Source organism: Pteropus medius, unplaced genomic scaffold, assembly GCF_902729225.1.
Source record: "Pteropus medius unplaced genomic scaffold, Ma_sr-lr_union100, whole genome shotgun sequence".
Classification (NCBI taxonomy): domain Eukaryota; kingdom Metazoa; phylum Chordata; class Mammalia; order Chiroptera; family Pteropodidae; genus Pteropus; species Pteropus medius.
In genome coordinates this window covers 19,348,359-19,362,842 of record NW_024349803.1, presented here as the reverse complement: position 1 = coordinate 19,362,842, position 14,484 = coordinate 19,348,359, and the positions used below count along the sequence as shown (strand labels likewise).

General features: G+C 47.9%; 1 protein-coding gene and 1 pseudogene across 3 annotated transcripts; one reads left to right on the top strand and one right to left on the bottom strand.

Moving 5' to 3' along the window:
• Nucleotides 1-959: 959 nt before the first annotated feature.
• Nucleotides 960-13,861, top strand: ELP6 (elongator acetyltransferase complex subunit 6). Of its 3 annotated transcripts, none has more exons than XM_039837603.1 (8): nt 968-1,163; nt 2,770-2,848; nt 3,839-3,909; nt 5,677-5,795; nt 7,230-7,431; nt 9,214-9,360; nt 10,519-10,681; nt 12,113-12,276. In XM_039837603.1, the coding sequence occupies exons 1-7, from the start codon at nt 1,110-1,112 to the stop codon at nt 10,645-10,647; spliced, it is 801 nt and encodes a 266-aa protein (XP_039693537.1). In that variant the 5' UTR covers nt 968-1,109; the 3' UTR covers nt 10,648-10,681; nt 12,113-12,276. The 3 variants fall into 3 exon arrangements, with proteins under 3 accessions (XP_039693535.1, XP_039693537.1, XP_039693536.1); XM_039837602.1 differs by having other exon boundaries at nt 969-1,163; nt 12,116-13,861; XM_039837601.1 differs by lacking the exon at nt 10,519-10,681 and having other exon boundaries at nt 960-1,163; nt 12,113-13,861.
• On the bottom strand, nt 13,519-13,637 carry LOC120582698 (uncharacterized; annotated as a pseudogene).
• Nucleotides 13,862-14,484: the final 623 nt, after the last annotated feature.

Below are 14,484 nucleotides of genomic sequence, written 5' to 3'. Positions count from 1 at the left end.
CAGTGAAGTTTCACGTGACTACATTCCACATCTTAGGCTTGCAGTTTCTACAGAAAATCTGGGTCCACTTTGCAGCCTAGGCCAAGTATTGACCCCTTTACACATAGCTATACTCTGGTTTGAGCCTACTGAAACACTGCTTTATTTAAATTTCTCCTGAGCTCCATCCTTCCCCAAATTCTGAAACTGCTCTTTTCTTTGCTTGGCGATGGGCCCCAGGGCTCCACTGCTGCGCAATCTCCTTCATTGCCATGAGTCAATAAACTTGACTTTGTCGTTGCAGGTTTGTCCCTGGCGATCTGAGGCTGATTAGGCTAGAACAAAACTACATGTGGTATACTAGATATAAATGCTATGGAAAAAATAAAACCAGGGGAAAAGGATAAGAAGCGTTGAGGAAGGGGAGGTTTGTGATTTAAATAGCGTGCTCAGGGAAGTCTTCACGGATAAAGTGACAACTGAGCAATTATCTGAAGGAAGCAGGGGATTTTTTTTCATCAGCGAAAAGATCTTCTAGAAAGGGGCAACAAATGAAAAGGGGCAACATACGAAGTGTGTTTCAATCACAATTTTTCAGTAGGCCAGCCCTAACAACCTCTTTAATTTTGAAACCTATCCCATCCCATTCTTACTCCCTTATCCTGCTTTTGATTTTTTTCATTTGTTTTCAATATGTAACTTCGTGGGTTTTTTGTTTGTTTTCTGCTGGGGCGGGGAGAGAGAGAGAGAGAAGGGAATGGGGAGAGAGGAGACAGGGCGCAGAGAGAGACAGAGAGAGACAGAGAGAGACCGGGTCACGTGGGGCCTTGCGGGCCACTGAGAGGACCCAGACATCGCAGAACGGCGCAGCAGCGGATCCTGCATCCGCAGGCAGCCGCCGGGCCGAGCGTTCCCCACCAACGCCGCCGGAAATGCGTGGTAGCGCGCGCCGGAAGCGGCCCCGGTTGAGGCTCCCGCCTGATTGGATGCCGCGGGCGTCCAGAACTCGCGTTGCGCGTGCGCGCTCCTTCCGCGTGGCGGTGGTGATTGCCGTGTGTTGTTCTCCATCGTCCGTCGCCTCCGCGGCAATTTTAGCTCCCTGTCCAGGCCGCTCGTCCCTAAGGCTCGGAATGTTCCCAGAACTTAATAACCTTCTCAACATCACCCCTGACAGGGTGGACCAGGTAATCGGTCCCGCAGTCGGGAAGGAGGCGGGGGCCGAGAGAGTAGCGGAAGAAAGCGTCCCCGAGTGCAGCGCATATCTGCCGTAGGAAAGACGCGACGTCCGTAGGCATGAGGGTTCCTGGGAGTTGTAGTTCAGGGAGGGCCGACCCAGGGCTTGGGCTGGACACCAGGACCGGCAGAAGGTGGGCTTCTGGACCTCTTCGCGTTTTCTGAAAGGCCGTGTGTGCCTATGAAAGGTCCCTGGAAGCATGTCCGACGTTGGATGGGCTTACGTTCTCGGACGTGTACTGGGGAGCTCTGTGCTTGCTCACTGGCGTGGGAGTCATAGCGCTCAGAGGAAGTTGGGTAGAATTTGATTCCCCCACCCTTCGCATTGGGACCAGCTTCTTAACCGCCCTGAGTCTTCCTGTGGCCCGGGAGCGCTCGGCAGGTCGCCATGAACGTTGCCGCTCCTCTTTCTCATGGTCTCTAATGGTGCTCTTCCAAGCTGCTGTCAGCGAACTTTGTACCAAGTCCGCCTTCATCAGCACAGCCTCGCTACTCTGTTTTCGTCATCCTCCTTCCCGCACTCTGGGACACCTCGAGATTTTTCACACTTTAGCCCGGGGGTTAACTATCCCAGGAACGTATCTGGTTTATTTCATAACTTTTGTCTTTCTAATGAAATGGTAAGCTCCTCCAGGCAGCCACGACACCACGTGTATAAAGCCTTTTTATGATCCTATAGTGGCAGGCAAATTGTAGCTTTGAATAGATCCTTGTGGATTATAGTTGCCCAGCTGTTCTTGTCTGCTCAAGCCTGCAGATGGTACTTGCTACCTTGCTATTTAGTACTGGCACCACCAAAGTCTTCAGCTCAGGGCCACTATGAGGGAATGGAGAGATCACAGTTGGCACCAGGAAATGACAGCACTGAGGGGTAACACTCAAGATCTGATAGTGTGATCATTCATGTTCTTAAGTGGAAAAAAGTCACAACAGCACAGAGGTGGTGTGTCTGATACCACCTGATCCTGATCTTCCCTGTCACTGACTAGAGGTGGCTGGAGCTGGGCAGCCAAACACTGCACAGACAATTTTTGGAGGTCTTTCCAGGGCTCTCCATGATCAGAGCTTTGCCTGAAGCAGTGTCCAAGGCCACTGGGAGGAGAACTTTGTTCTTGGAGGTCTCTGTCAACAACCATTCATTCCCTCTTTTCCAGTATCTTCTTCCCTTTGTGCAGTATCTAATTCTTCCCAAGACTGGTCCCTGAGTTACTCGGTGAGCAGTAAGAAAGAGAAGGAATTTTATTCTCTGTTTTGCTTTGGGAAAGTGGAAGCTGAGATATGCTTGCCCATAGTGAGTGACTTAGTACTGATCACTTTGTTTTTGTTTGTTTTTTACCTTAATTTGACTTTTTTTTAAAGCTGTCTTTGTGTGTGTGTGTGTGTGTGTGTGTGTGTATGTGTATCGTGTGTGTATCTGTAGATACTACATATGTAATATAAATGTACACAAATCTAGGTGTAGAAACAGGGGTGGACGTGTTTAACTAGATTTATACAGTCAGCTGACCTTTTTCCAGGGAGTCTAATTCACCTTTTTGTGTTCCTCTTAACTTTTAGGGGAAATTGACTCTACTCTGTGATGCCAAGACAGATGGCAGTTTCCTTGTGCACCACTTTCTTTCCTTCTACCTCAAAGGTAAGGGACTCATTGATGCTATAGAAAAAGACATCTAAGGTTTAAAAAATCCTATTTCAGGAAGTGATGGGAATAGTATTTACTAGCCAGGGCTTTGGTGTCTGGGTAGCCAGATAGCTGTTTCAGTAACAGATTACTGTACCATCTTGTTCCCTACCCAGCCCTGCCAGAGAGTGGCATGTGCTCACCGTATCCACAGCCTGCCTTCCCCTTCTCTACCCACCACGCAGGTCCTCCCTCACTGTGGTTCTTATGTGGCCTCCTGTTTACTCGCTTCTCCGTCCTTGTGTATCTTGAGCGTCTCTGGGCACTCAACGCATCAACACTTTGCCCTGGTGGTAGATGCTTCCTAAAGAACACAAGAAAGAAACCTGCACGGCCATTACAATTTACATACGGGAATAGGTTAGAAGAAGAAAACAGCCAAATGAAAAAAGACTTATTTATCAACCGATTCTCCTTGAGCCCCTACTGAGCCAGGCCAGGATAGAGGGTAGACGTTTGGCATTCTTAGTCATAATCATAAAAAGCTTTGGAAGTTTTCCTTTCCAGATGATGTTGTTGTCAGCATAGAAAGAGCAGGAGAGTCTACAGGTAAATTATTAGAATTAATTATGTTCAGTAAGGTAGCTAGAGGCTATTTGTGTTTCATTTATATCCTGTTAGACCAGTTTAAAAAATTAATTGTACTCTTGTACACCAATGCCAAACAAGAAAATATAATTTTTTAAAGACCACACTTTATTTACAATAGAGATAAATAAGGTACCTAGTAATACATCTAACAGAAGTAGATCTTAAAATCAATGAAATAAGGTATAATTATTAGATAGGAAGAAAATTGCAGCTTAAAATCAAATTGAGTGAGTCAGGTTGCATGGCCTCTAGGTCTTGAGACCTGCCACAATGCTTTTGTTTCCAGAGGTATAAAGTATGTGAGACTGATTGTAAATAGAGATGTTATTAAAATCAATTTATTTTGTTTTCCAGCTAATTGTAAAGTCTGTTTTGTGGCACTCATCCAGTCTTTCAGCCACTACAATATCGTGGGACAGAAGCTGGTAAATATTTCAGACCTGTGGTGAGGTTCCTGAGTGTGTGTCATGCATGTGTGAGTGTGCTCTGAGGCTGGGCTTCCCTGTTTGGGTTGCAGAGAACTTAGCAAGGGATGGACCGAGGGACTCATGGGATCTCGAACCCCTATTTGAAGGGCTAAGGCAGCATCTCTGCATGTTTTAGTAACTTAAAGTTTGTAGAACCAGGTCTGTTGTTAATTAATTAAACCCATCCCTGCTGATTCTGGACCAGTTCACGTTTTATTCTTAGCGTGGGCTTTAGTCTTGGTCCTGCTGGAGTGGAGACCACAGCTTGGTCTGCCACGAAGATGAGTGGCTCCCATGGCCTCTCCCTAAGTCTAGGGCTTAGGACCCAACTGTGGGGAAAGGCGCTTTTGTTACCTGCCCCTTATCAGATGAAGGCAGGCAAAAATGTGACAGCCAAGAGGCTGGTGAACCTCTTGGCGTCACCTGGGCCATTATCTGTGACCTTTGATCAGGTAGACTTACTGAGATTTTGCTAGGTTAGCCTCAGAGCGGGAGAGAACCTGGCCATCAGCTCTGATCTTTGACAAGCCAGTCTTACTATTGGGCCAAGTCACTGCCTGTTTTCTGATGAGGAGAAACAAATGAGAGGGTAGGAGAAGGGTAGACCCTTTCCCATCTGCTGCAGACCAGGAAGTTCCTGTGTTAGAGGTCAGCGTGAGTTCAGAGAGAGCAGTCATGTCGATCACATGTTGCATTCCACGTCTGCAAAGTCTGTCTCTCTGTGGCCTTAGCGTCTGTGCTTCTGGGTGAGAAAGCTGTGTACGCTCATGCCCAGATTGGCTACTTTCTTTTTTTTTACCTTGGAATCATCAGCGTGGCAGGAGTGGCATGCACAGTACTGGGCATGAGAAGACTTAGAGGGTGAGCTTCCGTACTCTGGTGCATTCTCACGCCTACATCAGTAGGATGGCGGTGAGCAACAGCAGAGGTGATGATCAGGAGTCTTTCTCTGCCAGGGGCAGCTGTCGTTAATGGCATTGCATAGCAGAGAACACTGGTGATTGAATGCGCAATGGAGACCTGGTCTAGGGGCACATCACCTGTTTCTGCACAGACAGAGCAGTAGTTACACATTTAGATTGCGTCACCATCCCTGGGTGTTTCTTCAAGCATGGATTCTCGGGCCCTGCCCCCAAAGCTTCTGGAGGTGTGCAGTGGGGCTCAGTGATCTGCATGTTAGTCAGGTGTCTCAAGAGATTCTTAATTGGCTAGTTCATGAGGAACCATATTTAAGAAGTTCTGCTTAGAGCAGGGGTCTGAGAGTCTGTATCCTCTGTGTTTTGTAAATAAAGTTTTATGGAAATACAGTCACTCCTGTTTATGAATTGTCTAAGGCTGCTTTTGCTCTACAGAGTTGAGTTGTTGCAACGGAGACTGCCATTCGCCCAGTGTCTTATTGTTGTTATTTACTTACTGTTTTATAAATATGTGTATTTGAAAAGGAAACTATATTACTATTGCGTATTAAAAACCTGTACTGGGTAATCATAAAAATAAACATAAGCAAAAGAATGTAATTTTTTTTAAAAAAGTGAAAATTAAATGTAAATGCACATCTGAAAACAAGATGGGGGTTATGGATTGGGAACACCCTGGGGACACAAGACATGAGCCCGGTACGTACGTGGACAGGTGCACATTTGCAGGGTTTGGAATGCATTCTCTCTAGCCGTTCTGGTGCGTTCTGCAGTAGGCATGGTAGCTCACTCTCTTTGTCATGTTTAGGGTGTCAGCCTGACCACGGCACGGGAACGCGGGCAGCTCGTGTTTTTCGAGGGTCTCAAGTCCTCGGTGGACGTCTTCTTCCGGGTCGAGGGGGAGCCACACCCCCTGCAGTTCCTCAGGTGAGTCAGCCTGCAGTCCACCGCAGAAGCACACACCTGGTAGGTGGGCCCAGACCAGGGTTGTCATGTGATTCTTTCTCGTCGGCGTGTGGGAGGGCAGAGCTGGCTTGAGGAGCCAGACATGTCCCTGGTGTGTGGCAGTATTCTCAGGAAGTCCTTGGCTCTTACCGAGGACCAGAGGGCGTATGGCTGACCCAAAAGCTACAGGAAGCGTTATTTGCTGAGCGTACGGCGGAACGATGTGCTTTGCTGGTTTTTCCAACCCTGACTCAGAGTCCTAGCACACATCTTTCTTCTGTTTTTGTTTTAATACAGGGGCTCAGCAAACAACAGGTCAAGGACTAGCTGCCTGTTTTGTAAATAACATTTTATTGGAGTAGCCACATTCATTTGTTCACATATTGTCCCTGGCTGTTTTGCACAACAACAGCAGAGTTGAGCAGTTGAGACAGAGAACACACTCACAAGCCTAAAACATTTCCTGTTGGCCTTTTCACAAAAAGTGTTGACTGCTGCTTTGTTTTTTGGGATTGGATTTCCTGCTTCTCCTCCTTTGTGAACATCAGCTATAAACAGCTCTGTGCAGACCCCGCACCTGGCCGTGCAGACTCGCCACCTGGCCACTGTTCTTCCTCTGCCCCAGTGGTGTCCATACGGGAACTCTCCCCGCTGCACCCCCTCAGACTCGGCCTTAATGTGCGGCCGGGTCAGAAGGCTGGCCATGTGCCCCGACCCTGTGCACGTGATCTCACATAGCCCTTTGCATCTCTGAACCTGGTGTCTGTGTCAGAACAATGGGCCTGGTCACACCTGATCCCAGTTTGTGGGGTGGTTGTCCTTGCCGATGGTTAGTGGGCGTGGAGCATGGGGCAGAGGGGCTGGCGCCTGGGCCCTGTGCTCCGGCGCTTTCTGAGCTGCTGTCCGTTGCTGGGAAGTGACTGCCGAGGAGAGGCGCTGGGGAGACAGAGGTAGCTGGACCAGCTTGTTCAGAAACTGGTTGACTCTGTCACATCCACCAGCAGCTCTTGGACCAGTGTTCCTTACCACCATGACGCCCAAAGTGCTCTTTAGCTTTTTATGCCCAATTCTGATGACCTGGGAAGGTGCTTCCTGTCTGTCCGATCCAAGTTTATCTCCCTGATGCCTTAAGCTCTTGGACAGAGAGGCCACGTGGTGTCTCTTGTAGGCCTGGGAGGCTGGCTGGCTTTGTGTCCCGTTTGCCGCACAGTGCTTTGTGCCTGGTAGGCCTCGAGGAATATTTGAACTGAAGTACACGGTGCCCATGTGCGTGGGCACGCCTTTTCTGGCCAACTAGTCATGGAGCCCGTGGTGCCAAGGACAAGGATCCAGTTCTTTGCCTCCCCCAGCTGTTCAGTTCCAGATAAACATCTGAGAGAGAGTGAACTCTCTGTTGACTTTGGTTCTGTGTCCCAGGGAGGCCAGTGCTGGGAACCTGCGGCCACTGTATGAGTTTGTGCAGGAGGCTCTGAGGCCCGAGGACAATGGGGAGGCTGCCTGGAGGTGCCCGGTGCTGCTGGTGGACGACCTCAGTGTGCTGCTGAGCCTGGGCATGGGGGCAGTGGCCGTGCTGGACTTCATCCACTACTGCAGAGCCACCGTGTGCTGGAAACTACAGGTATCGATAGGCCTGCCCTCTGTGCTTCTGCCCAGGGACTCTCAGGTACCAATGGGCCTGCTCTTTGTGCTTCTGCCTGGGGCCTCTTAGGGCCTAGACAGGTCCAGACCTCATTTGCTTGTGGTGATCTTTTTGGTTTAATTGCTTGGGGTTTGGGCTTCACTGTGGCCGGCCCAGAAACCGTTTGGTCTACCCACCCTGCTCGCCTCTACTTCCTGTTGCTTAAAAATAAAGCCTGGAAAATTCAAGGGATGACTAGCACTGTCTTTAATAGGCTGGTCATATGTGGTACTGTGGCAATCCCAGCTCTGCCACATTGCCTGTGTGTCCTGGGACAAGTCATTATTGCTCTGAGTGTGTTTAGAAGATCAGTTGGGATAATGGGTATAAATTGCTTTAAAAATTGTAAGATGCAATACAAGTATAGGATGTGTCCTCTATTGTCAAATTATGAGGCAAAAAAAGAGATTTTTCCATAATAGAGATTTTAACAATAGCAGTAGACCAATCTATGAAATAGAAATGGCTGTGGTGCCTGCCTTACAGGAGCCTGACTGCAAGAGGTGAGTGAGGTGAAGTCGGTGACATGCCAGCACAGCATCTGGCCCACAGTGGCCACTCTTCAGTGGGAACTGCAGACATTGGCACAGTGTGGTTGGGCTGAGGCACAGCAGGGACAGAGGAGTGTCAGCTGTGTGCGAGTCCCGTCCGGAAACTCTGTCCTGGGACCTTCGGAGCTGTCCTGGCTGCAGCCATGGGGCAGGAAGCAGGGTGCTGAGGAGAGTGCAGGGGGCCGGAAATGGAAGGGGCTTGGAGGACACTGGTCAGCGGGTGGGAGGCGGCAGTGAAAGCTCCTTCAGCTCAGCTGGCTCTGAGGCCCAGCGCCGCCTTCTTTTTGTAAAATTATTTCTTTCAGTTGAAAAGATAAAACTTGGGAATGGTTTTAAAAAGAAAAAAGGGAAATAAACAGCATAAAGGGTACTTTGGCAAAAGGTAATTGTCTCCCTCTTTCCCGTGTGCATCCTGGAGAGTCTGCGCAGTTAAGAACATTCGTATGTGTGCTCGTTTCCCTGCGCTGTTCTGCACGTTACTGGTAATTTCTCATCCACGCTGTTCGGGGCGTTTTTTTTCATTGAATAACAGGCAGGAAGTGTTGGTGTCCATTGGCCAATCACAGAGCACGCAGATTTGCTTCATTCATTTAAACAACGGGACAGTATTCCCATGAAAAGACTTCCTATTCACGACGTCCCCTTTGACGGGGTGGATCTTCCTTCCATTTTTGCGTGGTCAGCTCCTACTCGCCAGCCCAGGTGTGCCCAGCCCCTGACCCTCTCCTCTGGGCTAGACAGGATGCGAGTTCTTCATGTGTCCCCAGCACCCCATGCTTCCCTCTCTCCTGGCTTTGTACCCTGTGTTGTCAGTATCTGTCTCTCTAGGGCCCACGTCACTTGTCCCCACTGCGGGTCTAGCACACAGTAAGCGCTCTGGGTGATTGGTGCCTGGCAGAGTGGTGGCACTTTTTAACATTAAAAAGGACCACAGGCTGAGCTTGGCTTTAGGTGACTTGAGCTGGAGTACAGGTTGGAAGTACTGGTGAAACTGTCTTGCAGATGTTTGGAACTAGGGGCCTGGGTGCAGGCAAGGGTTCTTCCCGTAAAGGGGATGGTGGCAGCAGCTGCAGGGAGGCCGATCTGGGAGAGGCACTGAGAAGCCACCGCCGCCGGCTTCCGCTGTCCCGTCCAGTTGGGAGCAGGATTTCATCTTGTATCTCTGTTTCAGGGAAACATAGTGGCCCTTGTGCACGACAGCAGAGACACTGAGGATGAGGAGAACGACATCCTGTTGAATGGCCTTAGTCACCAGAGCCACCTGATCCTGCGGGCCGAAGGCCTGGCCACTGGCTTCTGCAAGGACGTGCATGGGCAGGTGTGCAGAGGCTGGGACCCGCCGGGCAACAGGCTGCCTGCCTCCGAGTATAGATGGCGCGAGGGGCGGTGTTGGGCTGGGGGTGTTGGCTGCCTTGGAAGTCGTGTGAGTGCATGGCAGAGTCCGCTCCAGCGGGTGCTTAGCGCCGTGCACTGGTGTGGGTTTCCCACGCGGGTCCCATTTGTGACCAAAGTGGAGCTCCTGAAGAGGAGGCTGCTGTCTGGGGTAAAAGGCAGGGCCCCACTGTTAAGCAGCAGAACCCCTCTGCAGGACTACAGCAGGCTTTGTATTCAGGTCCACACTGCTCCTTTTAAAACAGGGACTTGGGGAGGCCTTGCCCATGGCACGGGGAGCTGCTGCCCCACTGCTGCTTCTACATGGTGTTTGAAGGACGCAGGCAGAAGCTGAGGGTCCCACCGTGGGATGGAGGGAGGTCAGGTCTACCCTTCCCAAGGGGCTGTTTTGATTCTCTGCCTTCTGAAACCTCTCTGGATTCACCCCAAAGTGTCCACCACAACCTCCAGGTTAACTTCATGGTGACCACTCTTGAGCCGTTACGGGTGGGTGGGAGTTCTGGCCATTACGGGTGGGTGGGAGTTCTGGCCCAGAGCCATTCAGAGGCCCGTGTGGACAGTAGAGCAACACAGGAACGCTGTGTTGGCGACGCGTGGGGCACAGCGTGAGGAAAAGGTTCTGCTGGGCAGCTTGTGGCCGGGCTCTGAAGCCAGTCAGTCCCCCCGAGCCTTCTAGGCAGCCGAGACATCATCAAATAAACGTCCAGCCTTCCCAAGCCTCTGAATTGAATGTACATGTTCTAATGTGTTGACTTTCAAGATTTGTCCAGCCAACGAATACTTAAACCAAGCATAGGAGAAAGACCAAGGGGAATATGTAAATGGTTTTTCTCTGCTGACTCTCTCTTCCTTTTCTTTGTTTCACGTTTTCTGTGTGAGCAAATATCACTATTATAGTGGAGGGGAAATCTTTGTTTTCAGTTAGTTGGTAATAACTCTGTTTTGGAAGTCAGGCCCATTACTGCATGGCACCTGTGACAGTGGTCTCAGGCCTCAGTTGAACGTCACGGGGGAGCAGGGGGTGTCCGGCGGAGAAGGCACGTGCAGGGAGCATTCCTCTGTCACTCTCTCCCTGTCCCTGTAGCTGAGGATCCTGTGGAGGAGACCACTGTGGCACCCGGCCCAGCGGGATCGGAGCCTCACTTACCAGTACAAGATCCAGGACAAGACCGTGTCCTTCTTCGCCAAAGGAATGTCTCCTGCTGTTCTGTGACCTGGTTGAGGGGCGACTGACAGGCTGTTTTCAGGTGCGGAAGATAAAGCGACCGAGCAGGCGTGGATCTTTACACCTTCTTAGTGGTATTTCAGGTGGGACTGGCAGCCACTGTGACCCAAGGGTGGTCGAGTAGTGCTATGACAGTGTGCCTTTGTCCCACTGGGCCCTGCTCAGAAAACATGAGGAATCTGCAGCCCGCCGCTGCCGAGAGAGACGCTGCACGTTGAACTTGGGCGAAAGGTTCCTTTGGAGCTGTCCATGTAAATGTGCTTTACCACAACTGCCTGTTTTGGTCGTGCCTTTCAGAGCCAGAGAGGGTATGAATGTGCCAGCCAGGAGACAGTCCTCAATGGCAGGTGTCCAAGGAGACAGCTAGGACAGTTAAGGCTGGTAGGAAGGGAGTTCCCACATGTGGCTTCCCATGGATTGTCTCATTTAATTTACCCCTTTGTCTTACAAAGGTATTTTCCCCTCAGGCGCAGTGAGGAAACAGGCTCAGGGAGGGTTAGAGGGACATGCAAGGCTATAGGTAACCCAGGCCTGATGCTAAAGTCCACATTGCCGACGGACCTTCATGGAATCCCGAGCAGGCGCCTGTCCATGGCTTTGGCTGCCCCTGGTTCTATGATGCCTGGCCCATATGCTGATGAGACCTAGCCATCACCCCAGCGGCTGTCACATGAAGCTCCGTGTACATGGCCTTGCTGAGAGGGGTAAAGCGTGTTCTTGCTGCCAGGCAGGACGGGGTGAGGAGCCGGCACCCCTCTCACCTGTGAGGACCATAGGAGGTGGGCTCTTGGCCCAGCATGCCCCACACTGCTCCTCAGTGGGCCACCTCAGAGTGGACCAGGGGTATTCTCTTAAATGGGTATATCTTATTGTATGTAAATTATATCACAGTGGATTTGATTTTTAAAATGAAAAATGCTGCTTTGCAATGACTAAGGACGTTTCAGTTGTTCAACTTTATTACATTTTTGGTCTTTGTAAAAAAGACCATTAATCACCCTTCCCCTCCACTGAAACAGTAGCTGCTTTTTTTTCCCCCCAAAATATTGCAGTCCGATTGAATATTTGAAAATTATGAGTGTCAGTAACTTAAGAAAAAGTAGTTATTCAAGAATCTAATGATTCTTTTATTAATACTTCAGTACTTATACAAGCTTCTTTCGAGCTACAGTTTAGTTCTGAATGGGCAAGCACCACAAAACATTTTATCCATGCTATAAATGTTGCTATTATGTTTCTTCACTTAACCTGTAAATGTTTTGACTAAATTTTTAATGGTTAATGGCTATTCATCATTTATGGAGTCATTATATGCTAATTTGGTTAGTCTCTGGGCATGTGGGTTCTGGTTTTTGTAATTATAAGTTATGCTGTTATAAATTTTATATACTATACCTGTTTGAGGATGGGGGCAAGTACTTGTTTCCTTAGCATGTTCAATTCCTTCATTCAGCAGATCCCGAGCACATCGTGTACGGCAGGCCGCTCTAGGCACTGTGGGCATGAGAGTGGCAAAACATACCTGCCCTCATGGAGACGACGTTCCCGTGGAGGAGACCGACAGTCAACAGAATCGAGAAGTGACGTGCAGTTACGAGTGCTGTAAATAAAGGCGGAAGGAGGGAGGCCCATGGCAAGTGAGGAGTGATGGCTTTTTAGAGTCTACTCCCTGACCTGGGCTCTCTGAGTTCAGGTGTGGGCTGGCCCTCATTCTGTAAAATGAATTTCACCAGCATTTTATCAAGCTCTATAAAATGTTCTTCAGAGACTTTCGTTGTTTTTTAAAAACCGTAATTGTATACTTAAAAAAAAAACTAATGGAGAGATTAATACCTCTTATTAAATGCTTTTAGTTACTGGAAAAGGGCTTACCTGATTTTGTTGATCTTTCTGTGGTGCTTCTGAAATAGGGATGCAATTTTTTTAATAAAAGTTTTAACATCCTACAGTTTTTATAAACTAATAATTTTCTGATGGAGATTCTTGACTTTTTTTAGATTTTTTTCCCTTTTTTTAGATGTTAACATCTGCCAATAATGATACCAAGCTTGCTTATTTTTCCCTTGTATAACTTTAATCAGCATTTTAAAATTTGTTAAATAAGAATGATGTGAAGGTATTTAACTTCTCTTTTTAAGGGAATGGGAAGCATTTCATATAGTAATTAATTTTAAAATGTTAATGATCAAATCAGTTTTAAAAAATAAGCTTGAAGAGGGAAAAGAGAAAGAAATGTTCTCTGTCAGCCTCCTGCCCTCATTTTAAGTTCTTAACCAGCAATCACTGGGTTTGTGGACTTCATCGGCTTCATTGGTGTAAAGCACAATTTTTCCTGTGTATGTGATGAGCATGGTAACACTTCTCTCTCTGTTGTATGAGACTTGAGTTCCTCTTACAGTCTCGTCTTACTGTTATTTGTTGTATTTTCTGTAACCTGCTGTTCATGTTAGGCTTGTTAAGATTTTAAAATGAATTATTATTGAGATTTGTTATGATATGCCATCTATATTTGTGAGTAAAGATGATCTGTAATTTTTTTTTTATCTGCTAGCCTAGTAAGCTTTACACATTAGAACAGGATATGCCTCAAGCAGTATTGAGGAACTTGCTGCCTTTTATATGCTTTGAAATTTTTACTGCTTTTTTTATTCCAAGTTAGGACTTGCATTGGTCAAGGTTAGGTAACTTTTTGGAAGTAATTAAAATTTTTGTCTTAGTCATTAGTCTTTATTTATAGTTACTTTTTGCGTCAGGCTTAGTACTGTTTTTTAAATTTTTTTTTAGGTGAGGCAACCCTTGGTTGACCTCATAGATTGCAAGGACCTTGTCAGCTTACAATCCCTTATTTTTTATTTTTTACGCCTACAGCACCTGGTCTTCCTAGGTGGTCTCCCATCCAAGTACTAACCAGGCCTGACCCTGCTTGGCTTCCGAGATCGGACAAAATCAGGCGCGTTCAGGGTGGCATGGCCGTAGACTATGAGGTAATAATATGTAAAGCCCATTTCTGACAAGGAGCCAAGTCATTAGTGCCTCATGAATAATGGCTGCTAGTATGATCTGTAGTAACCCTTATATTGCCTGTAAGGTTTTGTTCAACTGAGACACCTACTCTAGTTCAGAGAATGAACTGTTTCCCTCGTCTCCGACACGTGGTAGGAACTTAACAGGTGATAAAGGCATTAAATGAATATTAATACAACTTGGAGATTGAAATATTTTTAGTGACTGTGTCATGGCTACCATTTATTGGAATCTAGGCATTTTACATGTGTTCACACAGATTTATTTATTTTTTTCAAAAACCACAGAGGTCGGTGTATTTGGTTGCATCTTGGAACCTGACACGTAAGTCAAGGTTCCATGAGGTTAACTTTCCTGGCCACAGAGCAGCTGCTGCTGCGTGTCAGAACCTAGATCCAGATCCGAGGAGTGGCCCTGAAGCATTGTGATAAAGCCTTTCCACTTTATCACGTTGCCAGCTGCTATCGCTAAAGCTTAATTCATGGTGCACATGATCATTAGTGCAAACTATTGCAAAGACAGACCTGTATCATTATGAAACACCCTTCTCTGCATCCATGACAAGCTGAGGCATCTGGTCAGTGGGCTGGAACCCAGAGTCCTGCATCCCAGACCGTGGTCATCCATTCAGTTATTAGAGTGACCTTGGGTGAATCTCTCTTCTGGAGGAAGGTTTCTTCCTTGTGAAATAGACCTAGCCTCTATTTTTCAAGATTTTCATGAGGGTTGACCCAGTATGGAAGCTTAAGTATGGGGGATTATCACTTCTTGATGACCTCTAAACTCCATTTAGTTAAAAAA

Excerpts from the sequence above, each read along its gene's own strand:
- ELP6 (XM_039837601.1), top strand. The coding sequence starts at position 966 with ATGCCGCGGGCGTCCAGAACTCGCGTTGCGCGTGCGCGCTCCTTCCGC. Across the intron at positions 3,910-5,676 it reads ATATCGTGGGACAGAAGCTG|GGTGTCAGCCTGACCACGGC; the intron begins GTAAATATTTCA and ends TGTCATGTTTAG. Across the intron at positions 5,796-7,229 it reads CACCCCCTGCAGTTCCTCAG|GGAGGCCAGTGCTGGGAACC; the intron begins GTGAGTCAGCCT and ends TCTGTGTCCCAG.